We start from the raw sequence: 23,930 nt of genomic DNA, 5'->3' as shown, positions 1-23,930 counted from the left end.
AGTTACTCAAGACGTGGAAGGCTTCTGCTTGCCTCAAGACAACTAACACATTGACCAAAGCAGGTCCATGGTCAAGCCCAAAATCAAGGGGTGGGAGAATGTACTTGGCCACAGCAAGGGTGTAAGATGCAAGTCGTATCCCATAAGAATCAGGAATTGTAACCAATAACTCAGTCTCCCACAGAGTTCTGGCTGATTGGGATGATGAATGGTCTTGTTTGGCGGTTCTCAAATTGTGATCTAGAAACCTGTGTGAGTTCCTGAGATCCTTTAAGCAGTCTGCGAGGTTGAAACTATGTTCATAATAATCATGATAATGTGATATTATCTGACTAATTTACTCTTCTTTTCTCATGAATGTGTAGTGCCATTTTTCAGAGTGTATGAGATATAATAACATGGCAACAGATTGACTGCAGAAGTAAATAATCCAGCTGTCTTCTGAGAAGGTAGATATTTTTTAATGTTTATTTTTGAGAGAGAGAGAGAGACAGAGAGAGAGAGAGAGAGAGAGAGAGACAGAGACAGAGCACGAGTTGGGGAGAGGCAGAGAGAAAGGGAGACACAGAATCCAAAGCAGGCTCCAGGCTCTGAGCTGTCAGCGCAGAGCCTGACTCAGGGCTCGAACTCACAAACCGCGAGATCATGACCTGAGCTGAAGTCAGACACTTAACCGACTGAGCCACCCCGGGCTGCCCTTATGAGGTAGATACTAAAGACATGTGCAAAATGTAAAACAATGCTACTATTTTCAATAATTACTTTCAAATATATGGTAATTTTAAAGAAAAAGATATCATTTACATTAACACGTAATGACTTTATAATTGACATTTTAATGAATTTATAAATAAATATGTTTAAGTGTCTCAGTTATTTATTTAGTTAGTTTATTTTTAAAATATTCTTTAGAATTTTTTTAAAGTTTCTTTATTTATTTTTGAGAGAGAGGGAAAGATTGAGAGAGCGCAGTGGGGTAGGGGCAGAGAAGAGGGAGAGAGCAAGCTGACAGCACAGAGCTCAATGCGGGGCTCAAACTCATGAACCATGAGATCATGACCTGAGCTGAAATCAAGAGTCGGACCCCGAACCAACCGAGCCACCCCGGCGCCCCTAAATGTCTCAGTTTTAATGCCAAATATAGTTAAATAGTAATAGATACAATCTATACAAACGAAAGCTGTATAGTGTATTTTCATTCTTTCCCCGCTTTTTTTATTGTGGTGAAAAACACGTAACATAAAATTTACCATCTTAACCATTTTCAGTGTAAAGTCAGTAGTATATTTGCAATGTTGTGAAAAACGTCTCCCAAACCCTTCACGTTGCAAGTCTCAAACTCTGTACCCGTTAAAAAACAACTCTCCTTTCCCCCTCTCCCCCAGCCCCTGGTAACCATCATTCTGTTTGATGTTTCTGTGAATTTGGCTACTTTAAACACATCTTTTAAGTGGAATTATGCAGTGTTTTTCTTTTTATGACTGGTTTATTTCACCTAGCATAATGTTGTAACATCACATTACAGGATTTCCTTCTTTTTTAAAGACTGAATAATATTCCAGTGTGGTGTGTGTGTATCTATATATCTATATCACCTATATCATCTGTGTCATTTATATCATCTATATCTATATATCTGTATCTATACCTATATTATGTGAGATATATATATATATATATATATATATATATATATCCATTCATCCACCAATGGACATTTGCATTGCTTCCACCTCCTGGTTATTGTGAATAGTGTTGCTGCAAAGAGATGTGTGCAAACATCCTTTGACCCTGCTTTCAATTCTTTTGGATTTATACCCAGAAGCGGAACTGCTAGATTTTATGGTAGTGTGTGTTTTTTTTAATTTATTTTTTTATTTTGGGGGAGAGAGAGAGAGAGAGAGAGCGTGTGTACACAGGTGGGGGAGGGGCAAAGAGAAAGGAGAGGGAGAATCCCAAACAGTCTCTGTGCTGACAGTGGAGCTCAGTGTCATGAACCTGTGAAATCATGACCTGAGCCAAAAACAAGAGTCAGACACGTAGCCAACTGAGACTCGCAAGAAGCCCTAAATTGCATAGTAGTTCTATTTTTAACTTAATAATGTATTTTTAACTAAGTTGTTTTATTTGGAGATAATTGTAGATTCATATGCAGTGATAAGAAATAATACAGGGAGATCTATGCACTCTTTACCCGGTTTTCCCGATGGTAAAGTTATAGCACAATATCTCAGAGATGACATTGATGTTGATACAATGAAGGTACAGATCATTTCCATCAACACAAGGAGCCCTCATGATGCCCTTTTATAGTTACACTCACTTCCTTTCCATCTCCTCATTAACCTTTGCATTGACTGTTCTTTCTGTACTTGAAAAATATTGTGCCATTTTCTTTTGGTCTCCGTGGTTTCTGATGAGATATCTGCTGTTTTTCAAAATGTTTCCCCCTGTATGTCAAGCGTTATTTCTGTCTTGCTGTTTCAAGATAATTTCTTTGATTTTAGTTTTCAGAAGTCTGATCACAATGCGTCTTGGATTTCTTTGTGTTTATCATATTTGGTGTTTGCTCAGCATATTGAATCTGTAGTTTATGTCTTTTGGAAGCGTTTGGTCATTATTTCAATTACTTTTTCAGCTTTGCCTTCTTTCTCCTTCATTCAGTTTTTCTATTTCAGTTGTTGTGCATTTCAGTTCTAACATTTCCACTTGGTTCTTATTGATATCCTCTATACGTTTGGTGAAACTTTCTACTTTTTAAATTTGTTTCAAATATGTTTGTAATTGCTCACTAAAGCATTTTTATGACTGCTTTAAACTCTTTGTTGGATAATTCTTATATCGCTGTAGGCTTAGTGTTTGTATCTATCTATTGATTGTCCTTTTTACATCCTGTTTGAGATTTTTCTGGGTTTTGGTATGATTAGTTTTTTTAACTGAAGTCTGGAAATTTTTCCGAATTTCTGGATCTTATTTAAATCCTCTGTGTTAGCTAACTTTTTTTTGGCTCTGATTTGGCAAGGGAAAAGGGGCTACCTCCTTACTATTATCAGGTTGAGGGTAGAAGTCCAGCTTCCCCATTGCCTTTCACTGAAATCTGGTGGGTTCTCTTCATTATTGATGGATGGGGACGGGGGTTCCAGTTCCCCACCAAAATTCCAGTGATATCTGCCTGGCTGGGAGAAGTAAGAGTACCTCACATAGCCTCCATTGATGCCATTTTTGGCATGGAGGAATGCTTTGTCACCCCTGGGCAGTGACTATCCACTAGACTCCCTCTGACATCACCCCAGCAGTGAGGCTGGGGCACCTGGTTACAGTCTCTTGAGAGTGGAAGTCTAGACCCTCCACTCAACTTTGCCAGCCTGAGAGGGGTAGGGTACGGTAGGGTACAGTGTTGTTTTTTTTTTTTTTTTTTATGTGGTGGAGTAGGACAGTTATTATCTAAAACCTTTGTGTTTACCAGGCTGTCCCCTTTCTTTTCCTTTGGCCAGAGAGAACAGGCTATCAGAGCCTTCTTTTTAGTGTGTGTATTGGCATTTCTGGATTCCTGCCCTCTTCAGCAACAAGACTGGGATATATGAGGCAAAAAAGGAACCCAGGGCATGTACCACTATGTTGTTCTTTGTGTCCTGAGATCCCTAGGTGGTCTGCCTTCTTGCCACCTTTTGGAGTCTTTTAGTGTTTGTTTTATGTATAACATCAGAGTTTTTATTGTACTCAGCAAGAGGAATAAGGAAAAGTATGCCTACCCAATATGCCAGAAGTGGAGGACTCAATAATTTTTACAAAGATAAAAAGTCCTGAGACCAAAAGGTTGGGCAACTGCTGATTACATTTAACAGTTCTCAGGTTTTGGATTTCATGGATCTATAAAACAAAATAAAAAAGACTTTAAAAGGTAGTCTTAATAAGGTTGCTTTCTATTCATTGTACCACACAAAATGGTAAAAAAACAAATGGTCTTCTCATACTTTATCACCACCTTTTCACAAAAGAACTGCATTACCACCAAAAAGTAAGAAACCAAAAATCTCAGAAGTTGCAATCCTTCAAAATGTACAAATATCACATTACCAAAAATTTTACCTTCACCGTCTTTTTTATGTACCTCAACTCCCTCAAGTCCACTGGAAACTCAATTTTACATAAGCACCAATGGAGAGACAAGCATGTTGGAGCTCCTTCTCTGGTTTACCTCTCTGACAGTGGCGGTTTTAAACTCAAACCAGGTGGCCTATTGTAAGGAAACTATACAAATTGACTAAATGAAATTCTCTCTAGATTCATTTTGTGGGTTTGCAGAGAAAAGTACCTTTTTACGCTTGAACTAGAAAACCAAGCTGCTTGCTTCATGTAGGAAATTGCCACACATACCCATATATACCACGTATACCCAGATTCGGGGATAATTGTCCAATATGGTACTGCAAATAGGTCCATGAGAAGGACTGTAATGGCCGAAGCTTCTTGTTATTTTGGGATAGATGTTTATTACAAGCTTTTGTTTCTTATGTTTTTCCTCGTGTTTTTACCTAGAGGCTGTTGTAATAGGCGTAGTTTTAATAGCAAATAAATAAATAAATAAATAAAGTATTGGGTCCAATCCAGATAGAATTGGGCTCTGCAGTTGTTCTCTCCTACACACACTCACAGCATTACTCAGTTTCTGCAGGCTTCATGAGCCCAAGAGTTAAGAGAGATTTGGACAAGGCCCTTTGCTCCTTCTGGGTTCTCCAGCGGTCAGTGGAATGTTCCTCCAGGACGTGGCACTCAACCATTGGGTCTACAGAAATAGGCTTTCTGAAATAGTGGAGGTTCTGTATATAAGAAGACATTATTTAAGTCCTTGTGGTCTTGGTTTGCTTTAACAGAACTCTCTTTAGATTGAATCATTCCCCAAAGGGCCATCAAGCCAAGTGTCAATTTAATCTCAAATCCTCAAAGGGAAAAGCTTACAGTTGTCAATGGTGTGTCCTTCTCAAGTTGGAAATAAGACAGATCTAGCTTTCTGCTAGGCCAGGAAGCATTGATTGCAGGAGAGAGCAAATGCTCGTACAGTCTAATCAATCTCACAGAGCAGATGGATGTGGCAATTAGTGCAAAGACAATTTTGCCAAGAATATTAACACTTCTTAAGTTTATCAAGAAAGGGTGAAGTTTCTAGTCAATAATTTTCTAAATTTATAGAAGAGTTACTGGTGAACAACAGGGTGTGGGATGTCTAGTCTTATGCTTTTGCATAGGCCAATGAGTTTCTAACTAGTAGAAACGAAACTACTAGTTTCTAACTAGTAGAAACGAAAGAATTAGGTTCTTTGTACACATCCAGTGAGACTGTGGAGTTGAGAACAAATGAGTTCTATTTAATATATGCTCTAACTCTTGTAAAAAATATTGAAATGATTATTTTGTTTTGATACAAATTATTCAGAAAACTGCTTTAATTCCTTACCTTTCCAAACCTTGGCGCAGTTCAGTGATCTAGAACAGAGGTTGACAAACATTTTTTATAAAGGGCCAGAGAGTAAATATTTTAGGCTTGATGGCCATATGGCTTCATAGCCATGCTAATTCTTCTGTTGTAGCACAAAAGCAGCCACAGGGAATATAAATCAATGGGCATGGCTATGTTCCAATAAAACTTTATTTATAAAACAAGTGGCAATACAGATTTGGACCATGGACCATAGACTGCAGAAGTCTGATCCAGGGCTTTGATATGATCATTTGATCTCCTCTAATATTATAGATAGAATACTTTCTTTTTTCCAAAATTAGGGCACTTATTAGAAGCAGCAGACTTTAAAAAGGAGTGCTTCTAGAATCATTGAAAGAGGGCAGTTTCCATGATTTCCTTTTTACTCATATGGAAATATTCATGAGGTATGCTTCCCCTTTGAGTGATCTCGCTTGCCATCCAAAGACTTCTTATATCCTCCCTAACATCTTTGTCATTTTTTCCCTGAGTCCCTCTTCCTTCTTTTAGCTCTCTTCTCTTTTTTCCTTAGTTTCTTTTGCACAACCCTCCCCCTACTCCCTTTCCACATTTCAACTTCGTTTTAGTCAAATAGGATTTTGTAGCATTGCCTAACAACCTAACCAAGAATTGAGCGTTAAAACTATCAACGCTTAGTAAGGATAAAGCAGTGAGTGCCAAGGCAAAAACTATAGCTACTTTTTGAGAGGTGAAAGAGCTTTTGAGAGATATATTTACTAGGGCCAGTTACATAAATTCTCTGTGTTTCAGTTTAATTATCAAGAATCTATTGATAATAATGTATCTACCTTATATGGTTGTTATACAGATTAAGTGAATTTGTATTGTAAAGGGCTTAGAACACTGCTAGAATTTAAGTTCAGGAACAAAGCAAAGGTATCTTCTCTCCCCATTTTTATTCAACATTGTACTGGATGTTCTAGAAAAAGAGAAAAGAGAAGAAGAGAAGAGAAGAGAAGAGGAGAGGAGAGGAGAGGACAGGAGAGGAGAGGAGAGGAGAGGAGAGGAGAGGAGAAGAGAAGAGAAGAAAGTAGGTATTTAGATTGCAAAGAAGAAATAAAGCCATTTTTATTTTTAGATGACATGATAATCTGTGTAGAAAACATGATGGAATCTACGAAAAAGCTCCTAGAACTATTAAGTGAATGTAGGCTAGGTTGCAGGATAAAAGATCAGTATACAAAAAAAAAAATCAATTCTGTATCCATATTCTAGGAACAAACAATTAGAAATCAAAAATTCTAAAAATATATGTGATGGAATAAAAAATATGAAATAGTTGAGGGGTAAATCTGAAAAGATATGCTAGAACTGTATATTGCAAACCACAAAACATTGCTGAGAGAAAGTAAAGAAGACCTAAATAAATGAAGACGTATATAGTGCTCAAGGATCTGAAGATTCAATATTGTTAAAAGGCTCTTTTGAAAAATTATCTATGGAGTTAAAGCAATCTCAGTCAAAATTCAGCAGATGTGTTTTTTTCTTGTAGAAATTGACAAGCTGAATCTAGAATTCACAGGGAGGTGAAAAGATCCAGAATCACCAAGACAATTTTTAAGAATAATAAAATTTGAAGACTCTAGATTACCTAGATCACTTGAATTTAAGACACGTAGAGCTAATCAGAACAGCATGGTCTTGGTGGAAAGGTTGATAAAAGTGAGAAAATAAATTTTAAAGAAGTCCAGAAGTGACACACACATGTATGATCAATCGATTTTGGACAAAAGTGCAAATGTAATTAGGTGGAAAAAGAATAAGCTTTTAAACAAATGGTACTGGAATAATTGGAAATGCTTATGGAAAAAAGAAAGAAAGAACAAGTTTTGATCCACACCTTGATACCTTATACCATATATAAAAATTAACTCAAAATAGATCATACTTAAAACTATGAATCTTCGAAAAGAAAAGAAAAAACTTCTGTGACCTTGGATTCCGCAAATATAACACTAAAAGCAAGACGTTTAAAGGCAAAAACAAAATTGTTAAATTGGACTTCACCTAAAATCTTTCTGGTTTCAAAGGACACTATTAAGAGAATGAGAACATAAGCCATAGACTGAAATACTATTTGCAAATCACATATCTGACAAAGGACTTGTAACCAAAATATATAAAGGACTCTCAAAAGTCAGTAATAAGAAAACAAACAACCAATAAAAAAAATTGGTAAAAGAACAAACCCTTCATAAAGAAGATACACGGATAGCAAATCACATGAAAAGATATTCAGTGGGAAATGCAATTTATTACAGAAATGCAAATTAAAATTGTGAGGTATCACTGCACACCTATTGGAATGTTTAAAATTAAAAAGTCTGACCATATCAAGTGTTGGCAAGGATCTTAATCGATGAAACAAATTGTACTATATCTCGATAATATACTCACTGTATACTCAATAATAAACAAACTGAACGTGGATCAATCTTATAATAATTATGCTTAGCGAAAGAAGGTGGACAAAAGTGAGTACCTTCTAAATTCTATTTATATAAAACCTTAGAATATGCAAACTAATTTATAATGACAGAAAGTAGATCCGTGCTTTCATGGGCATGGTGATTAATGAGGATGGGAAGGTGGGAGGGAGGAATTATTACAAAAAGGCACAAGGAAACTACTGGGATAAGGGACGTGTTCGTTGTGTTCCCAACTGTGTGGGTGTATAAATATACACACATATCTGTATGTGTGTGCATATGTGTGTGTGAAAACTTATCAGTCTGTGTACTTTAAGTGTATGCAGTTGATTGTATGTCAATTGTACCTCAATAAAGCTGTTGCCTACTCTAATAAATTGTGTGGGATCTCATGATATGCATTTCTGTGTGTCAAATATTCTTGTCAATTTGTGTTATTTTCTATCCAAATTTTTATATGTTTTGTTTTATTTTTTCTTTTTTGTCCCATGATATTGCAGTACATATAGAAGTCTTCAGCTAATTCTTTTTGTAATAAGATGGGATACAGAAAGACACACACATACAAAAATGTCATATTTCAGCAGAACCATGAGATGCTATAGGCTAACAAAAGTCTCTTTACATGTGTCCATTTATTTTTTCTTTCCTTCTTTTTTTTTTTAAATGTTTATTTATTTTTGAGACAGAGAGAGACAGAGCATGAACGGGGGAGGAGCAGAGAGAGAGAGGGAGACACAGAATCTGAAGCAGGCTCCAGGCTCTGAGCTGTCAGCACAGAGCCCGACACAGGGCTCGAGCTCCCGGACCATGAGATAGTGACCTGAGCCAAAGTCGGACGCTTAACCGACTGAGCCACCCAGGGGCCCCTACATGTGTCCATTTAAAAAGCCCCACTAAAAGGATTGTCCACGGGATATGGGTCTCATTCCTTATTATGTGTCCAATATTTCTTCCAAATTATCTGATCTCATTCATTCACAAACCAAACATAGATTTCCATGTCAGGATTGGAGTAATACAGACACAGGATAGTGAATTTACTTGCTCTCATACAGTTGATTATAACTATAGTTTAAACATTGTATGAAAAACTGTAGCTAGATAGACAGAAAGTTCTACTGATGTTCGATGTGGTGTTTCCTCTCTATATTACAATTTTTTTCTTAAGTGTTCAATAGAATAGCTTATTTTCAGAATCATCCTGACGCAGTCTGACATTTGAGGGGTTTGATTTTATTTGATGCATTACTCTTTTTAAAAAATAGGATAGATGCCAGATGCCTCTATGAACTCACGTTTATAGCATAAGTCTACTGGACTCTACCAATTGGAATTAATTGTGAATTAATTTAATGTAGTTTGAGATGCAGGAATGATCGGCTGCAATTAACTTTTTATTATGTTATTTCTGGTTCTTGAAACGGTAGCCCCCAATTTAGAGATTTTTTTTTCTCCCCAGGCTTAGATTTCTGTCCTTTTTAGTGTAGCCTTCATGGGCACCTTGCAAATAGGTTACCTCACTATTTTTCAGGTCTACTGTGGTAGCCACGTCTTCATTTCTCTGCTTCTCACCTGTGTCTATTTATTTGTGTATAAGATGTCAAAGGAAAATGAAAAGTAACACCTCAAAATACCACCTTGAAAAAGAAGATGCCAACAAATTCTTTTCTGCACCTGAAGCTTTTAATTCTTTAATCCACTATGGAATGTTGCTTAATTACATATTTTATTATGCATAACTGAAAATTATGTACTTTAGTTTCAACAATGATATGAAAGCACGTATTGTTTATAAATAAAGAGAGGCTGGTTTGTCCCTTTTTTTCTTATGTTACAAATATTTGTGGAATTCTCACAGGCTCTCCTTCTAAAATTGGCTTTTTGAGAATTCCCAGAGAGTTCCGAGGAAAACTTCATTTTTTTCTCCAGAAATCAGAAAAAAAATTCATTACTTTGTAAAAAGTGAGATGATGCCAGAACATCATTATGGGAAAAAGCCATTGAACAGTTTGAATATTTTTATCAAAATTTCATCTCTAATTTTAATGAGTTTCACAATGTCCTTATTGGGAAAATGTTACAGTGGTTGACCTGGGGATGAATCGTCAGGGGTTCATTACATTATTCTATTTTTTCGTGTATATTTTACATTCCTATAAGCTGTATGTTTTTTTAGAAAAAAATATTTTCTGTATATGGCTCTTACACCAGGACAGCAGAGTTTGGAGGTTAACATCTCACACATTTGATTTCAAATACTTAGTGATAGATTTTTTTCATATTAACAAAATACATGCTACATTATATTTCTGAAATTTTTGAATTGCAACTAATGTTTCTACATTTTCTGCATTTGGAGAAGCTTTTATAAAGGAGAAGATAGAGATAGAAATGCATAGATGGAAGGCTTGGGTTTGAAACCAACGTGGCCACTTAGCTGGACAAATGAGTTACCCTAGTTGAGTTTCCTCTCCCTGGTTTTTGAAGTGGGACTTTTCAGAGCCTGCCGGAAGTGTCTCAGAGTGGGATGGAGGTATGTTTGCGGCAGTACCTTACATAACGAAGCATTTTACAAATGTTGCTATTTTCATCTTAAGCATATCTGCGTGTGCGGTCAGTGAGGGGCCCTGGGAACACAGGAAGGCTTTGAAAGAGACCTGGTAACATTTGGAAAGTAAAATCAGAAACAAAGGCAGAGTAGGTGACACCTGTCTCGGCAGTAAGATGCTATCGGACAGGTTTGTGCTCTGGACAAATGCTCATTCTGCATCACACTGCCACAGACTCGATGAGTTAGCAGACATTAAATATTCGGACCTTCTCAACATCCTCATTTATAACAGGTACTGTTTGTTCTTTTGTGAGTGGAAAATCAGAGCAGCACACGGGACGTCGTTTCTTTTGGGGGCGTAAAGACATGAATTAGATCCTGTCACTGTAATGAAGACTTAACTACCATAGAGAGCAAATAATACCAGTGCAAGAAATTCAACTAATAGTACAGAAATAATGTTCAAGATTTAATTTAGTGCAAAATAGGTCACTTTAGACTTTATGTTTACTTTGCAAGGCAACAAGTATAAGGTACTCTTTTACTGTATTCCCTCATCAACCATTGCCAGAGACCGGGGGCCCAGGTCACGTGCTTTTGATCACAATAAGGCTATTAGCAGTTGAAAATAGTTGACAGAAGGTGACTTAATACACAACCTCGGTGTAAGGCAAGAAGCCATAATGGAATTTTAGTGGAATTATCTTGATAAAATTAAATTTGGAGATACATGATTCATAGAAGTAGGGTAATGTAAGAAAGGCTTAATTAAAAATGTTGCTCATCTTTTAAACATTAATTCCAAACTACTTTTATTTAACATTTGGTATTGTTAAACAGGTAATAGTATTCTGGACATACACCTTTCACCACATCTCTTTATTAAGGGTACTTTATATTTTATCAAAAATGTGCAGGTTAATAGATTGTAATTTAACCTCTGTTGCAAGACATGCAAGTATTTAGTATTTACATTGAAAGGATTGCCTTGGAAGGAACACTGAATCCGTAATATGCCCCCTTTAAAAGTCCAAAATATTTACTTGTAAGATAAGCTCCAGTATCAGTTATCTTCTGATATTTTAAATGTGATAAATGTTTCTGGACCTTCGTTGGTTTCCACACTATCATGCAGATTTTTGGCTTGCTTTGGCAAGACAGTCCTATTTGGGGGGCTATATAATAGGGTATACACATTTTGCTCCTTTTGAAAATATCACCAGGCAGTTCAGAATACCTCATTTATTGATAATATTGTGACAATCAAGGACCTTAATATTAGCTGATGGTAACAATAGGGAAAAGGGCAGAATTTAATAGTGGAATGTATGGGATTGTCAGTTTTACTCAATGTTGAGTCATTTTGAAAATGTTTTCTACTCAAGCTATATATTTTAGATAAGCACAGTTAGATATAGATATCACTACTTGGAAAAAAAAAAACCACTTCTTTTAAGCTCAGAATTCCTTAGGACTAAATGTTAATCAATACACATTTTATACATAATATGTACAGACTTTTTAACCAAGTGCCATACAACTAGGGCACAGATATTAGTTACCTTGGTTTTCAAAGGTTATGCGTCAACTCTGCATATTACGTGCCAAGGAGATACTGTCAACATTATTTTTTGCATAATGTGCAAGTATTATATGGCCACAGAGTGTAATACAAATTAGTGGCAAAGTGCTGAGGGAAGGAATCCATGACAGATTCAGATGCACAAGGTTGAATATTACCTGCAAACTACCTGACTCTGCTAAGGTCTTAACAGCACAAAGCGCTATGTCATGCCCAGCTTTTAAAAGTTTCTGAAATACTTGGACACAATGAAGCTTGTTCAAGGAGTTTTTACCATAGCCACCTGTAGTAAGAGGACTGGTATTAACAATAAAAAACATCAGGGGAGCAATGTGGAAGATCACCCAAACGAATCATTGTCAAATTGTGCCATCTTCCCTGGAAACAATTTTGCTCACTCCATCATGACCATCACTCTCTTTTAATATGTGCTTTTATTTTAATTTTTGGCTTAAAAGATCATATTAGTACGATTATGCTGCTTACGTCAAAGGGTCTGAGACTTTCATTAGTATCGTATTGATTTCTTACACACACTCATCAATTCTTTCAAAATGTTATTTCAAAAGAAATGAGGTTACTGTGAATGGCAAAATCGTATTTGCAACCCAATTTTTCGTTCTGAAGAAATTAAGTTTCTGGCACCTTATATTCTGTTGGGCCGGTTAAAAAAATAAAAGTCTACTCTTTGCTCTACCTTTCTCCCCTAAACTCAGAGGAGAAAAAGCAGGAGAAAGGAATTTGTAAAAAACTTTATGGCATACTCGTTTCTATGTATTCCTTTTTTAAATACATGAAATCTAGCTTCTATTTTATTAATTCAAATGTCGTTTGCTCAAGTGATTTTCTGAGCTCTACGCAAGAAATGTTTAAAAGTTGTCTTGTCATTTAATAAAAAGAACTGAAAACTTTTTCAATACAATTTTAAGTTACAGCAAACCAGCTGCCTTCGTAGTTCAGCTGTGCTTCAAAAGTAAATAGTACTTTTACGGCTGAATTGGGAGTCTTCAATGATGCCATTTTAGTTCCTTAAGTAAAAGTTCAACATTAAAGCAGCCCAGTTGCGTACCACTGAGCTCATCAGGGCCTGGAAAAACGTTAGGCATGAAGAGATTGGACAATTTCAGAACCAACCATCAAGGAACCCAGACAGATACCCCTATCAACATCTAGGAAACCTTAAAAAGCAGCAAAAGATAAAGTGAATACAAACAAAATACTAACAATCAAAAACCGCAACGCTGGCCTCAATCCCTTCCACGACCATGATTAGCACATCTCATTCTAGATCTTGGAGTTTACAGAGCTTTATGTTGCGAGAGTTCAGAAGACTGTGTTTAAGATCCAGGTGTGTTATTCTTATTTTCTTCATTTAGTTCCTATACTTATGACATACACAACCAAATGAGCTCCGAGTTAACTCATATTCCACTTAGAACTTAAAAAAATACATTGCTTACTGTGAGGTTTTTATACAGAAGGTCCATTTTTTCCCTACTTACTTTGTTACTGGTAAAGGCCTTTAAAATATTTATACATTAGCTTAAAAAAAGCGTTGCCATAATCAAATATTGTGAACTAAATGCAGACAAATTCATTCTAAGTGCATAACTCCTAGAGACTAGATTTATGTTTTCGTTGGCAGGTCTTCTGACCATCCTGCTCTCTCTGTTTGTTAGGCAAAATGTTAAGCAAAAACAGGCTATGGTCTTTGTTGTTAAACTTAAAAAAATGACCACGTCTGTGACTGAAATTTACAGTGTTTCAAGTGACTTTTCAGTTGCTCTTTATAAAATCGGTAAAATATCCTCAAGAAAGTATCAACATGCACCTAACTGAGAGGGCCATCCTTGACTCTTTCAAGTTACTTCACATAAGCAGACAAACCCTACCATGTCATACCATACAAACAATTTTAATTGTGTAGTTACAGTCAATATCCACTCCTAATCAGAACATTTCTGCATAAAGAAAATTGTGATACACTTATAAAAACAGCCAGCTGTAACAAAATAGCTGGTGTTTTCATAGCCATAAACTCATAAAAAAGAAATACACCTTTATACAGAAATTTTATACAGATGTAGCTTTAAAATTGATTGTAAACCAAAGGAAGACACATTGCAAACATCCATTATTTTCACATTAATTGCATAATTTTCTAAGGTGATCTATTAGTTTTATTTACCTAAGCTTATTTGCATGATAGTAAAAATTGCATACAACAATAAGAGTGAAGCTTATAGTATGAATTGCTTGGATAACATAGAGCACTTTTTATAGGCAACTGTGTAAAGCACATTTTCTCTATTTAAAACTTTTAAGACACTTTGTTTTACTGCCCATCAAAATACATTTATAAATAGAAAAGAATCAGTATGGTAACAAGAGAAGCAATATTACATTTAACGGAAACTTCCAAAAAATTAATTACAACATGATGCTGCAGGATCTACAAATAAATAATGAGGACTAAATTGTGTTTCACATTTTCTTTTCATTTTTTAAAAAATCATGTAACAATGAGAATGAAAAAAATTACAGTGAACTTTTATTTCCAAAATAAAAACAAATTTGAATTACGGCAGTGCCATATAATACAAGGCATTTGTTGGCATATGTCATCTTTAAACTGCATTCCACAGTCTATAGTTCTTTTGTAACATACAATAGAGTAACAAACTCTTTTTTTTTCTTTTTTTAAAATAAGGGGCGAGTTTCCAAAGATCAGTGTGGAGTGGTACAGAAATAATTAAAGGAAGGAAATAATAATCACAGAAGTTATAATGCTTGTTTGAGGCTCCAGAATAATAATATTAAAAAAAAAAAAAAGATATCACTGGTATCATGCTTACGGGTATGCACCTCGATGCGTCCCGTGAACACAAATTTTAATTTTAAATACCAAACAATCCTCGATGCTTCACCTGGGGCTGCCAAGCAGTTTGTAAAACAGAGTAAAACATTTAGTGCAGTCTGTATTATCCTTTCTCAACTTTCCTGTTTGTGCAAGTTTCTGAAGATTCATTGGCCAAACAATGAACAACAAAGGTTTTCTGAGAGAATACAAGGTGGACTTCTCATGTCGTTAGTAAATACCAGTGGCACTGTTGAATGAAAATAATACTTTGATCTCAGTCTTTCAAGTCAGTGTTAATGTCTGTGTTTCCTTCCACCGACAGCTCTTCTTCTAGCTTCACCGAGAAAAGGGTGTTAGCATTTTTGTCTTGGGCACTCTCTTCCAAATCCTTAAGCAACTCCTCTTCCTTGTATTCGGCCACATCCACCTCTAAGCCGGAGTTGTCCTTCAGTTTGCCGTGGTGCTTGAGATAATACCGCTGGTTCTGAAAGAACTTGATGATGGTGTACTTGGGAAGGTCAAGTTGCGCGGACAGAGTCTGGATGGCCTCTTCGTCCGGGTACAGGCCCACGTCTTGGATGAAACTCTGGAGGATGCCCAGGGCTTCCACGGAAATTTTCGTCCGCGGCCGGGTCTTCTGCCGGTTCTCGTCCTCGGCCTCTGCGGGCGAGGCCACCGTGGGCTGCCGCGGGGGGAGCCGGGGGCCGGCCGGCTGCTGCGCCTGCGCCTGCGGGGGTGGCGGCGCCGGCTGCTGCTGCGCCTGCGCCTGCGGCTGCTGCTGCAAAGGAACAAGCGGACAGTCAGAGCTCTGCCTTCTCCCCAGGCGGGCGCGCGAAGCCATCTGGGAGGAGGCAGGTGGCTCGGAATCCCACCAGTAGCTTCTCCGAGGGGGACAAGATTCAGGACAAAAAGGGAGGCCGGCTAGATGGCCCACGCCATCAGGGGAAGAAGTCAAAATGGTAAACACCGGGAGGGGAGGCATTACTAGGATTTTGGAGGCAGCCGCTGGGCTGCATTATCGGAGGTCAGTGGAGCCTCCCTGCCCTTCATTTTCTGTCTGGCTCACGGAAGTGAAAAGTCAGCGCGCTGAAAATACGGGCCATGAACTTCACCAGAAGGATACGCATCAAAGACGAAGGCAGCAAAGCAAATTATGATGTAAATAATGAACAAAGATTTAAAACGAAGATTGAGGAGTAAGGATTTCAAAGGCATTTTAGAAAGGAGAGCTACAGAGCCTGGGGAAAGAAATGTGTGTTTTGCCTCATTTCATCCATGGCTAAAACATGGAGCAAGAACGGAAAGTCTTATTTAAATTCCAAATAAAATAGATAAACGTCTGCTCTTTTTCAGCACTATCCCCTAAGACTCCGAGGATTTTTGGGATTCTCACTTTTGTGAGTTTCCTACCAGTCAGTTCCGATTTAATACACGCACAATTACTTACCAAATTGCACTAGGCTGACACTGCAAGTTTTTTTTTTTTCCTACGGAAAAATAAAGGTTTGATCCACCATACAACGGCTAGCAAATTGTTTTGTCTATAGTAAACTGAGATGTGATTAGGATTTAAATTTAGTGTATACAGACACTTTTTCGTAATTAGTGTCTGTATATGTGCTGTAATTTCCATACACAATTATACATAACAAATGTGTGACACATGCACATACTGTATACTGTATATCCATAATTCTTATCATCAAAGCAAATCAACCTGAGTAAGCCGCGAAATATTAGAACGTTTATACCGTGCCTAAGCATTTCCTTTTATCCCCCTAAGAAACAATTTTATTAAAAACAATTTACATTTTCAAACAAGTACTATTTTTATTACTTAACATACACCTTTCTTTTTTTTTTTTTGTTTTTGCTAAACAGTAAGTTTTTCAGGCTTTCATGATTATTTTAGTGCTTGATATCCTAAGGGATTCTCTTTTCCAATTTATCTTTAATACACACTCAAGGATTTTTTTTTCCTAGTGGATGGATAGCCCTATTATTGTTTTCAGCTGTGTGTGTGTGTCTGTGTGTACACGTACACACACACAGACACACACACACACACACACACACACACACATTTTCCACAGCAATACCAAGAAATAATGCAGGTGATTCAACAAAGACAGAATTTTAGGACTCTGCAAAGCAATGGCATTTTCTCTTGTATGGGAAAGCTAAAAATATCCCCTTAGATTTAACAGAAATACATCATACAAATCAAGGCCATAAGGCACCAACAAACTACATGATCGTAGAGCCTCCCAATCTAAACTCACAGGGGCGTTCCCTCAGTGGATGAATGGAGACCAGTCCTATGACCAGCTCAGCATACGGCTGAATCTGGGGCACAGTGGTCTTTGGCTACCACCATGGTTAGTATGTCCTTTGCAAGTCTGAAAATCCAGACCAAGGGAGAGCAGGTCTTCACGCCACCCCCTCTCGCTGGCATAGGTTAACTTGTGCCCGCTCACCTGAGGAGCAGCACCGAGCCATGGTGCAGGGGTCAGCAGGCCTGGTAAGAAAACGCCTCTAGACTCTCCTTTCCCAAGGGTGGTGGGAGAGGGGCTCTAAAGGAAAGACAAACAGACGTGACTCACCCCTAACCTGTGTTCTGTGAGGGTGTGGGGAGACAGCTACAAGGTGAAGGAAGGGCCAAGGAGTCAGAAGCAAGATTCCAATTAGGTTTCCCTCCCCTCCTCATCCTGGACAGCACCCAAGGAGGTATAACGTTGTGATTGCACAGACCTCCTCTACAGAAAATCCCTTTCCTAAAGGGCAGTGTTGGTAGTCATTAGAAAAATAGTGGGTTTTTTTTTTTTAGATTCTGATTTTCAAAACACAAAAACAAAATTTGAGCTCTCACACACAAAACCATCCAATTCGAACAAAAACACACTTGCCAAACAAGTGTTAAAAAGGGGGTTCCTGCCACTTTGTGGGTGGGGAGATGAGGGAAGAGGAACACAATACACATGTTGGAAAAAGTGTGTTAATTTCCCTTTACTCCCCTGAGCAAGATGGCAGCGTATTGTTATCTCTTGCTAAAGCCTATGTTTAGACTGGCGGGAAGAAGAGAAACGCTAATTTCCCTGCTAAGTGTAAAGCTCTATTTACTTAGTGCTATATTGAATTGGCCAAGGTAAACGAACCTGAATCTGCTCTGCTGGAACATGGATAATGTGGGGCGGCCTGTCGCCATGGTGATGCACCGCGTTGCTCTCCTGTTCATAAATGGCATCACGTTCTGGCTGAGGAAGACTGAGGAACCTTCGGATCATGGAGAGGTTCTCCCACAGAGTCCTGTTTTCTGGAGAGGGATCTTCTTTCCAGCGCAACAGCTCACACAACCACCCCTTGGAGACAAGGGCATAATAGGTCAGTTCATGCCTGTGGGGGGGGCTGGTATGTTCCATTTAAGAGCTAAAAAGAAAAGACCCTGTGAAGTTAACTTTTTTTTATAAGCTCAAAACACTCCAACCTGCTTAAAAAAAATTTTTTTTTAACCTGTTAAGAAAGAATAGCTGTACGTGTCAGGGAGGCAGGCTCTGTTTCTAATAAATGTTCAGATTTGCATCTCAAAGGAGGGTCATATTTTTTAGATTCCAAGGGCAAGACACATTTACCACGGACTTTGCAATATGTGAAACATGAGAAGAGCCAAGTTGAGTGTGCTTCTAGTCGTGCCCAACTTTCTTGTCTGATGAGTGGCCGTCTGAGATCCTGAAGGTATTTAAGAGATAGGGTAGATTTTTGGAATAGTTTTTTTCTAAAAGGATTCCTCAAGTTTATACTTCTTGTATTAGGAAGGAAACTACGTGTAAATATTTGTGTGTGTGTGTGTGTGTGTGTGTGTGTGTGTGTGTGAGTGAGAGAGAGAGAGAGAGAGAGAGAGAGAGAACAGACATGTGCAGTAGTGTGAGTGAGAACGTTGTCTAGTGTAAGCGTAATGCTCAGAATGGGCATTAGAAGAATTCTCCCAGAAACAACTTTCCAGAAAAACATCTCAGGGCCTGTTTTTTTCTGCCCACTGCAGTGTGCAACATATGATGCATCAGGCAAGAATTTTAATAGATTTCCTAGGCTGAGAGAAGGAAATGTCCAATGAATGCCCAAACCTGAACCTCTCTGATGCCTCCCCAAGGGTCCCATTTTTGATCCTCAGATTATCTGTCAAAAACTGAGTGGTCCAACAGAGGACCCTGTCTAACATCTTCTAATCACCATTCCGAACGTTCTTCATTTTGGCTGCCATGATGGACACTAAGCAACGGGGTGGCGAGAGGGAGCGTGTGTCTCACCCAAACCCCTTCACCAGCAAGGCAACCACCTGCAGCTGCCGTGCTGCCTGCTAACAGCTCAGAGCCACATCCTTCTCTGGGGCGATGTCTGGAGTCATCTCTCCTGGAGATGCCCGGACAGTTCCTCCACGTCCTCACTGACCCCCTCACTCTGGGGTGGCCAGTGACTGGCTGACCCAGTGGTACAACGTTCCTGTCCTCTTCCCCTCAAGGGACCACTCACTCAACCCTTCAATTTACTCAACAGAGATGGCCCTCCCCATTCTTCTTACTCCCTTCCCCCATCAATACAGACCACCTGAGACCATACCTCTTACCGGACCCCTACCTCTTCCCTATCCTCCCTCATTCCTTCCAGGTCTCTCATAAAAGCCTAGACACTTGATGCCTGTCTTAGGCTCTGCTTTAGGGACTTGACCGAAGATGAAGGGATTTCTTGGAAATGCCAACTAAATTAGTTCGATGGGAGTGGAAAAAGCACAATTTCTTTATCATCTGCGTTTTAGAACCGGCCAACGAGATTTTTTTGGTGTATTGCTGCTGTTGTTGTACGGGGTGAGACCAGGGAATGGTATGACTTTTCTCCATTCGTCCCATACTGAACTACCGGAGAAAATTCCCCTTCCCCTTCTAACTGCAACATACAGCGAAAAGAAACAAGGCCCATTCTGCCCCAAATGGCCTATTTGAGAGAATTTAAAAGAAAAGATGGAGAGCTGCTAACATTAGCTTCCCAAGACCCACCTACTAACCAGCCAAGGGTGAGTGACTGTTGCTAAACCTCATGAGATCTATTTTTTTCTAAGACATTTGTTTCTCTACTCAACAGGTCTCTTAATTAAACAAATATGTACAAGGAGATGGTCACGCAATCATGCACTCATTCAGTGCCACTGAATGCATAATTCAAGGCTGAGAGAGCAGGCAGTAAACTGAAGATTTACCGGCAAGAATATTAGTGAAAAAAAGTAGTAATTGTGATGAGCATGTCACTGAATGTGCTTCTTTCCTAACCATGGCAATTCTACGTTTATTTCCAGAAAAATATGATGATGTGTCATATTTTCGCTCTATAGGAGTATAACATTAACTCTCAAACTGTGTTTGAGTATTTGAGACCCACTTGCACATGTGCCCTGGAGATGTTTATTTAGCTCTTATTGGCAAATATTTGCTATCTGGATTGAGCCATGAAAATATTTTATATTTTCCTACATCTCAGCTATTTCTTTATACTTTACCTCTAAGTTGGATGCTGTGCAGGTTTCAGATATATATCTTCCTGTAGGCTTGAATATTAACTATGGTTAAGATGGCTTTCCTCCTCCATTCTTCAGCTACGGCAATTGACAGGCCCCCATGCCTACACGGAGGAAACTACTGCAGTTCTATTTATCTTTCAAGATGTTAGAGGGCACATTAAAAACAGAACAGAAAAGTTGGGATTTTGGGGGTTTTGTACTTAGCTAGTATTGTATATTGGCCCACTAAGTGCTAAGCATTGAGTAGCTAAGGTTTTGTTTTGTTTTTTTTTTTTAAGAACTAAATGCCTGTAACTAAAAATTGCTGAAAGTTAAATTAAGAATAATTCACGTAAGAAAAGCTTCTTGGAGGGAGCTGAAACACTCCAATAATTTTTCCAATCCTTTAGAAAAACTTTTTAAAGTAACACAGAGATCAGTTAGCACTCGGATATATGTGAAAAAACATGTGGATCACAGATGTTCTTTGGAAAAGAAAATCATTAGTTCTTTTAAAATGGCTAATAATGATAGCTAATTCCTAAACAATCACACTCATGCTGGTTTAACAAATATTTCAGAAAAAGAGCCGTGACTCATTCGACAAATATTTTGCTCATATTGTCACTTCTGTGTCTCTACACTGATGAATGGATCCTTATTTTTATTAATTGCCCATGACTACCATAACATTTCCAGTAGTTTGCTATTAACCTCTGCCCTTAAATAATACTTCTAATTCCTTATCTAAAAATAATTTGATGAATTATAAGTTTGAAGCTTGTCTCTGCTAGCCTTTCAAGAGACATGATGATTTTAAGAGACCGAAATCAGATGCTTCTTAGAAAAATATTTAACGGTGCAGCTGGGAACTGTTAGTTCTACAAGGGTTTCCAAAAAGAAAAAAAAAATTAAAAAGGGGGAGTGCTTTTCTTGACGTGTGTCTCTCTTGGAAAATAACGGAAAACAGACATTTTGATACGCTAGTTCTTTGTCAGCAGAGACATTGGCTCATTCCCAATTTACACTGGCAAAAGTAAGATTAATTTATTCTAATACTATTTAAATACCTTGGAATATTCTGACTACCTCAAATCCTATCGACTGAGACTCTATTAATGATGACAGTAATCTGATCTAGGTTTTTGCACAAAGTGACTAAAAAAGCCAAATGCTTTCTAATTCCCCAATACCTTTTTCTAGGTCACTTTTCCATAAGTGATACTATTAGAGCCAACAAACTTGGTAAGACAAGCAATGTGTCAGAATATTACAATATCTGACAAATAATGATGATTCCCCTAAGCACTGTATGGGTTTTTAAGTGATAAATGTACAGATCTGCTTGGTAGAGGAGAGGCAAGGAATGAAATGCAGGACTTTGCTGCAAAATGTGAACATAATTACATTTTTAAGAGAGGTCTCTGGGACTTGAAATATTCTAAGACCACAGGCGGGAGTAGTGAGCTACTCCCCAAATCAAATTAGATCACAACTGTTCCGTACAGTAGGAAAGACAGGAGCGTAACAGCCTTAAAATAATAAGACCAATCCACGCTCAGAAAACTAAAATGGCACAAGGAACAACCTAAACTTTAAGTGTAGTCAATTTGCCAAGCAACATTACACTGCATATAAAGAGGGCAAAATATAAACAGTAGCCACATGTAAATAAATTAGTAATACTTTCAGGATGTTACTACTTTTCAAACTGACAAAGTTTAATTTGACACCTTCTGTTCTAAACCCTTTGTTTCCATTCAAAATCACGCCTTGAGCTGTTGCTATCAATCACAGCGCTCCCCCATTACTTAAAAAAACTGGCTTGAACCCTGAATAAGCTGAAAATGCCATGCAGATGAATTCTGAGATAATATGTTCAAACCTGTTATATACAACACAAATCCTGTAAAGTTATGTATTGTAAACCTACATTTATTGAGAACTAAAAGTCTTAAATCCATCTGCCACAAAGGAAATACTGTTATGTACTTTATAGTAACCAAGAACCATCTGCAAATGTCTTGCTACCGTAAGCAAGAAAACGGTGCAGAAGATGCTAAACCTAAGACCGCATGAAATAAATAACATTCTTCGGACGGGTTTTGGTGAGGGATCTATTAAAAAAAAAAAAAAAAAAGTAAGATGGGGGAGGGGCGGGGAAGGAAAAGAGAAAATGCAGAATGACTGCCAAACCAGTACTGAAAAAAAGCAAAACAAACTCAATGACAACACAATGGCAATTTATTATGGTCCATGAAACACATGACTGTATGCTCATTTTAAAGGAAAAATTAGCAGTTCTAAACTCAATATTCTAATGATGTGCTTTACTGACAGAATCTTGTTGTACCACATTTAAATAAAAATCCTGGCACCCTCATCTCTCAGCTGCTAATTTCCAACCAAACTCGATCCCTGATTTCCACTCCACTCTTTTTAGAACAATTAATTCAAGTCAATTCACTTCGAACATCTGAACGGAGAAGGGTACACAATGATTTTAATTGAGTCAGAAAAGTAACCTCCTTTCCTGAATGAATTTATTGTACCTATACAGTCTCACAAACATAAAAAGAGAACCCTTACAGGGCCTGTTCTGTGACAGAGCTGGGAACACATAACACAACGAGCTTTCCAGGGGAAAATAGGCTTCAGTATTCTCTGAGGAAAAAAAAAAAACATTTAATGCAATATACAGATATGTATATGTTATTGTTATATGCATATACATTTTAAATCCTAGAGCTACAAGAAAAAAGAAGAAAGAAAATGACAATTCTTGCTGCAACTAAGAAGGAAAAATACATCTTAAAAAACGGAATGGTAACGTGAGTTCTAAAAAGCAAAACATTTTATAGTCTGTGTTTATTCCCCCTCACCGTCATCTTTTATGTGTTATTTGCAGGAGTATTTTGTTCCAATCTCTGGGGCATATAGTATAATAATATATGATATTAAAAGAAATCAATCTAAATAGGGACGTATTTGATACAAACATTTTAGTGGAAAGCATGAATTACATTTTAGCAAGTAGTAGGAACAAGGATTAAGTACATAATCCATTAAATAGTACTTCCAACACAAAAAATTCAGTATTGTAGACTAAACTACACCAGGCATTTTGAATGAGTACATTTTCAACAACAACGAACTATAAAGCTAGCAATTTATCATTCAGCAAATAATTTTCTACTTTTAAAAGAATCCGTAAGTGTTACTTATGCTAATGAAGACAGTTTTTAATCTGCCCACAAACATGCTAATAGAGGGCAATTTTTTTTTTTTTTATTTACAAAGCTGTCGGCACTCAAGGGTAATTTCATATCAATGTTCTATAAGCTGGGGGGAAAATGGGTTCTAATTGTCAGAGTTGCAGAATCTTTCACCTTTAGCTTGAAGGTTTACAGATATCACAAAGACGCAAAGCGACCGATGGCGGCGTAAGCCATGCCTTTAA

General features: G+C 37.7%; 1 protein-coding gene across 10 annotated transcripts in view; it reads right to left on the bottom strand.

Moving 5' to 3' along the window:
- Positions 1-13,964: 13,964 nt before the first annotated feature.
- SATB1 (SATB homeobox 1) overlaps positions 13,965-23,930 on the bottom strand; it is a 101,121-nt gene continuing 91,155 nt past the window's right edge. For 7 of the 10 annotated variants that reach the window (XM_058729791.1, XM_058729786.1, XM_058729789.1 and 4 more), the window contains 3 exons: positions 18,081-18,284; positions 17,403-17,498; positions 13,965-15,703 (listed from right to left, as the gene is read on the bottom strand). In XM_058729791.1, the coding sequence (XP_058585774.1) occupies positions 15,200-15,703; positions 17,403-17,498; positions 18,081-18,284 (804 nt within the window). In that variant the 3' untranslated portion in view covers positions 13,965-15,199. The remainder of the gene's footprint in view (positions 15,704-17,402; positions 17,499-18,080; positions 18,285-23,930) is intronic. The other 3 variants (XM_058729793.1, XM_058729794.1, XM_058729795.1) reach the window with 3 other exon arrangements.

Source organism: Neofelis nebulosa, chromosome 5, assembly GCF_028018385.1.
Source record: "Neofelis nebulosa isolate mNeoNeb1 chromosome 5, mNeoNeb1.pri, whole genome shotgun sequence".
NCBI classification, from domain to species: domain Eukaryota; kingdom Metazoa; phylum Chordata; class Mammalia; order Carnivora; family Felidae; genus Neofelis; species Neofelis nebulosa.
The sequence above is the reverse complement of the archived record's forward strand: the minus strand, read 5'-3'. Positions and strand labels throughout refer to the sequence as shown.